This window comes from Orycteropus afer, unplaced genomic scaffold (assembly GCF_000298275.1).
Source record: "Orycteropus afer afer isolate SDZICR_OR568_19922 unplaced genomic scaffold, OryAfe1.0 scaffold00254, whole genome shotgun sequence".
NCBI classification, from domain to species: domain Eukaryota; kingdom Metazoa; phylum Chordata; class Mammalia; order Tubulidentata; family Orycteropodidae; genus Orycteropus; species Orycteropus afer.
The window spans coordinates 175,295-180,669 of NW_006921841.1; the positions used below are offsets into that span (position 1 = coordinate 175,295).

Sequence of the window (5,375 nt, forward strand, 5' to 3'; positions counted from 1 at the left end):
AAAATTGTCGAAGATTTGTTGGAAGAGAATTTTCCTGGTATGATGAAAGATGAGAATATATCCATTCAAGAAGTCCAACAAACCCCAAACAGGATAGCCCCCAAAAGAAAATCACCCAGACATATCATCAAACTCACCAAATCCAAAGACAAAGAAAGAATCCTGATAACAGCATGGGAAAAACGAAAAGTTACTGTTCTGGTTACCTAGTAGTGGTCTGACAAGAATATCACAAATGCGATGGCCTTAACAAACAGGAGTTCATTCTCTTACAGTTCAGGAGGCTAGAAGTCTGAGTTCAAAGTGCCAGGCTTAGGGGCTCCTCAACCTTGGGCTTCAGCTCTGCATCCTGTTCCTGGCCCACTGAAGCTAGAGGCTTTTCTTCACTCAGGCAGCTACTGACTGTTGAGGCTAACAAGACCAAGGTTGACAAATAAAAGGGCACAATCTCGATGTTACCAAACCACATGGAAGGCCATTAATTCAAGTCCATTGTAAGTCCCAAGGTTGGCAGAGCATGGCAGGCTGCTGAACAACAATACAGCTACATGCAGGGTCCAAGTGTGCCATATGCTAGAGACCATTTCCAAAACTGTTTGTTATATACAGGAAGCAGACCACATACCCAAAGCAGATACTCAGCTGCTCCAGTAGATTCCATCATGGTGTTAATTACCAGTCTCACCAAGGGGAATAACTACATTCAGCTGCCCAGCCACTCAACCAGGCCCAGCCAAATTGACACTCAAACGTAACCACCACAGTTACCTACAAGGGGCAACCAATAAGATTAAGCTCGGATTTCTCAGCAGAAACCATGCAGGTGAGAAGACAATGAGTTGATATATATAAAACACTGAAAGAGAAAAATTTCCAAGAATTACATACCCAGCAAAATTGTCCCTCAAATATGATGGTGAAATCAGCACATTTCCAGATAAGCAGAAATTAAGGGAATTTGTTAAAACCAGGCCAACCTTACAAGAGATGCTAAAGGGAGCCCTTTGGACAGAGAACCAACAACAGCAAACAACTGACCATTAATACACATGATGACATAACCCAGAACCCAAATCAGTAATAGAAGTATCCAAAGTAAATAAGCCTACAAGATTGTGAACAGGGAACCAGAGACATCAATTGAAAATGAGGACATCTACAAACCAAAAAGAGGGAAATAATTGTGTAGTTACAGAACTTGTAGGGAACTTCTATGGTAGGGAAGTCAAGAGAACCGCAAGATAGAACAGACTATTCTAAACTTGGGAAGAAAACTACAAATCAGAGTAACCTCAAAAAAAAAAAAAAAAGTGATAAACCTTTACATCAAAATAAAAAAGAGGACCAGCATAAATATTTAGCAAATACAAAAACACTAGCAATGAAGGAAGTGATAACACAATTCATAAACAAAATGAGCTCAGCATAGAAAATTATATGGAACAAAGAAATCAACACCACGAAAAAAACACATAACAAAATGACAGCAACAAATTCATACTTGTTGATAATTACATATCTGTCAAGGGACTTTATCTCTAAGATTTATAGAAAACTCCAATGCCTCAACAGCATAGGAAATAACAATCCAATTGAAAAATGGGCAGAAGACATGAAAAGACACTTTACCAAGGAGGATGTTCAGGTGGCCAGCTAATATATGAAGAGATGCTCATGATCACTGGCCATCAGAGAAATGCAAATCAAAACAAGAATGAGATACCATCTCACCCCAGCACTGATGGCAAGATTCAATGAGACAGAAAATAACAAATGCAGGTAAGGATGTGGAGAGATTGGAACTCTCATACACTGCTGGTTGGACTGTGAAGTGATACAACCACTGTGGAAAGTATGGTGATTCCATGGAAAGCAGTATGATGTTTCCTTAGAAAGCTAGAATTGGAGATACCATTTGACCCAGCAATCCCATTACTAGGTATATATCTTAGAGAGGTGAAAGCCAGGACAGGAACAGATATATGCACACCCATGTTCATCGCAGCACTATTTACAATAGCAAAAAGATGGAAACATCCTATGTGCCAATCAATGGAAAAGTGAACTATGTTACAGTGGAATGCTATGCAGCACTAAAGAATTATGTAGAGTCTGCAAAACACCACATAACATGGATGAACTTGGAGGACATTATGCTGAGTGATATAAGTCAATCACAGAAGGACAAATATAGTATTAGCTCCTTGTTGTGGAGGGTGGGAGGGGAGGGGAGGGAACACTGCCAGAAAAAAAAAAAAAAGATACATTCACCCACCTCACTTCAGTTTTGTGTATTTCACTGCACATAAATTACATTTCAATAAAATACATTTTAAAAAAAGCTGATGGAAGCTTGGACTGAAACAGTAACTGTGGAGGTATATAGAAGGATTCAGATTTTAAAAATGTTTTGTTTATTGAAAGGTATTTATTATATATTCAAATAATATGGAAGTTCTTCTGATTGTTACTATTGTCTCAATGAAGTTAGAAGCCAAGTCATCAGCTGAGAGGATGTTGGAAATGGGGTTGGGAATTTGAGGACAGAGGAACTGAAAAATGGTTACTTAGGGTAGGGGTTGGCAAACTTTTTTTTATAAAGAGGCTGATTTTAAATATTTTAGGCTTTACTAGTCACTTCATCACAACTACTCACCTTTGCCGACAGCAATGTAAACACATGAGAACAGCTGTGTTCTAAAAAAACTTTATTACAAAAGTAAGTGGTTAGCTAGATTTAGCTAGAGGGTTGGCATAATTTGTTTACCTCTGATTTAGGTAAATGGTAGTGTGAATGGACTAGAATTAGATTATATAATGGCTTTGTTAGTAAACAGTGAAGTTAAAGGTAATAAATTTAACATGTGTGGCCTGTCAATTATATTCTTTCTTTAACCATGGTTACCTAAAAGAGTGCTGCCCTGGAGTGATGGTTGTTGCTGGGTACCATTGTCTTTGGTTCATAGTGACCCTACATGACAGAGTGGAATGCTTTCTTGGCTGTAATGTTTATGGAAGTAGATCACCAGGTCTTTTCTTCTGTGGAGCTAATAGATGGGTTCAAACCACCTGAGCAATTAACCGTTTCCACTACCATAGATCCTTATATAGTGGTTAGCATGCTTAATTTAAACAAATATTAAGAGAAAGGGGGGAGCTCTGGTAGCATAGTGGCTAAGACACTTGACTGCTAACCGGACGGCTGGCGGTTCAAACCCACCAGCCACTCCTCGGAAGGAAGGTTGGGCAATCTACTTCCATAGTGATACTGCCTCGGAAACCCAAGGAGGGGTCGCTATGAGTCGGGGCCGACTCAACGGCAAACAACAACAAGAGAAAGGGAAGAAATGAAGTATGAAATGGAGTGATTATAATGACTGACCATGGGGAAATTTAAGCCGAGTAAAGAGGGGGCTGAGTTCATGAGGAGGTTGAATGACAATGAAATGGTGGTAGCATCAGTGGATTGCAGGTTACAATGGGGTTGAAGTTCTGTTGATTCTAGAGGAAGTATTCTGGAAAGATAAGAGGTGAGGGGTGACGAATGAGATATTAGAAATTAAGACAATGGAAAAGGTTACAGTTATTGATAATGACAAATGTGAAGATATGACTGTAAGAGTGAGTAGTTGAGATGGAAAGGATGATAAAAAGGGACAACTGAGGTTAATCCTGAATGGTCATATTAAAAAGATCATTTTATTTTTTGGATAAAGCCTGAAGTGTTGTCATTTAGTTTGAAATACATTTAAAGCAATATTAATGATGAAAATACCCCTTCCTAAAACAGATTTTGATTGTAATGTTCTTTTACTTTTCCTGGTGCTGAATCTAAAATGCTGCCTTCTTCTATATCAGAATACTAAGACCATTATAGACAGAGACAGACTGGAAAAGAAGATTGAGGGATTGTCTAAAGCGGAGATAGAACACCAAGTAAGCACTTCCCAAATACTGGTAAAATATTTTGTTTTGTCAAATCAATATTACTCTGTTAATGTGTATATGACTCATGAACACATGGCCTTTAGCTATGAATTCTTAAATTTTCACTCCTCAAAATTTATGAATCACGTAAATGGCAGTTTCTATTTTTTTATAGTAACTTTATGAGATATAATTCACATGTCATAAAATTCACTCATTAAAACTATACAATTCACTGGTCTTTAGTATGTCACGGTTGTATAACTATCACTACAACCAAATTTAGAACATTTTCATCACCCCAAAAAAGAAAACTCATACCCTTATGTAGTCACTCCCTGTTTCTCCCACCCCCTTATTTCTAATCAACTATTAATCTACTGTCTGTCTCTATCAAAAAAAAAAAAAAACAAAGCAGGAAATCTCTCTGTATAGTTTTGCTTATTCCAGACATTTCATATTGATGGAATCATAAATATGTGGCCGTTTATGACTGGCTTCTTTACTCAGCATTACATTTTCAAGGTTCATCCTTTTTACAGCATATATCAGTACTTCATTTCCTTTTATTGCCAAATAATATTCCATTATATGGATACACTCTATTTTATTTTTCCATTATACAGATATACTGTATTTTATATATCCATCAGTTGATGCACATTTGGGTTTTCCTACTTTTTGGCAATTATAAATAATGTTGCTATGGATATTTGTGTACAAGTTCTTACGTGGACAGATGTTTTCATTTCTCTTGAGTATATAACTTGGAGTGGAATTGCTGGGCCTTATGGTAACTCTTTTTTTAACCTTTTGAAGAACTTCCAGATTGTTTTCCAAAGTGGCATAGCCATTTTACATTCCCACCAGCTATGTACAAAGGTTCAAATGTCTCTACATCCTTGCCAATACTTGTCATTATTTATCTTTTTTATTGTAATCACACTTATTATATTTTTATTATAATAGCAATTTATAATTTAACAGTAGCTAATTCAGAAGGAAGATTGGGCAATCTACTTCCGTAGTGATAATGCCTAGGAAACCCAGCGAGGAGTCGCTATGAGTCAGATCCGACTCGATGGCAGTGAGTTGCTTTGGTTTTTTAGTTTTATAAATCCCTAAGTCTGAAAATATTTCAGGTATTGTATCTTCCTGTGGCTGAAAATGAGAAGATAAGGTAAAAAAAAATCTGTCTTTCATTGAATTTAGGGATGATACTTCACAAAATTTCTTTTATTGTATTGCATCTAAACTCATTGCCGTGGAGTCAGATCTGACTCATAGCAACTCCTTCTTGGGTTTATGAGGTGGTACCACTACAGAAGTAGATTGCCCAATCTTCCTTCTGAGCAGTGGCTGGTGGGTTCAGACCACCAACCTTCTGGTTAGCAGCAAAATGCCTTAGGCACTATCCCACCAGAGCTACTACCAGGCAAAGACATCAC

The 5,375-nt window shown here is 37.5% G+C and overlaps 1 protein-coding gene across 1 annotated transcript in view; it reads left to right on the top strand.

The window, feature by feature from the left end:
* IRAG2 (inositol 1,4,5-triphosphate receptor associated 2) overlaps positions 1–5,375 on the top strand; it is a 117,384-nt gene that overhangs the window by 27,348 nt on the left and 84,661 nt on the right. The window contains exon 9 of the mRNA XM_042782176.1: positions 3,859–3,936. Coding sequence (XP_042638110.1) covers positions 3,859–3,936 — 78 coding nt within the window. The remainder of the gene's footprint in view (positions 1–3,858; positions 3,937–5,375) is intronic.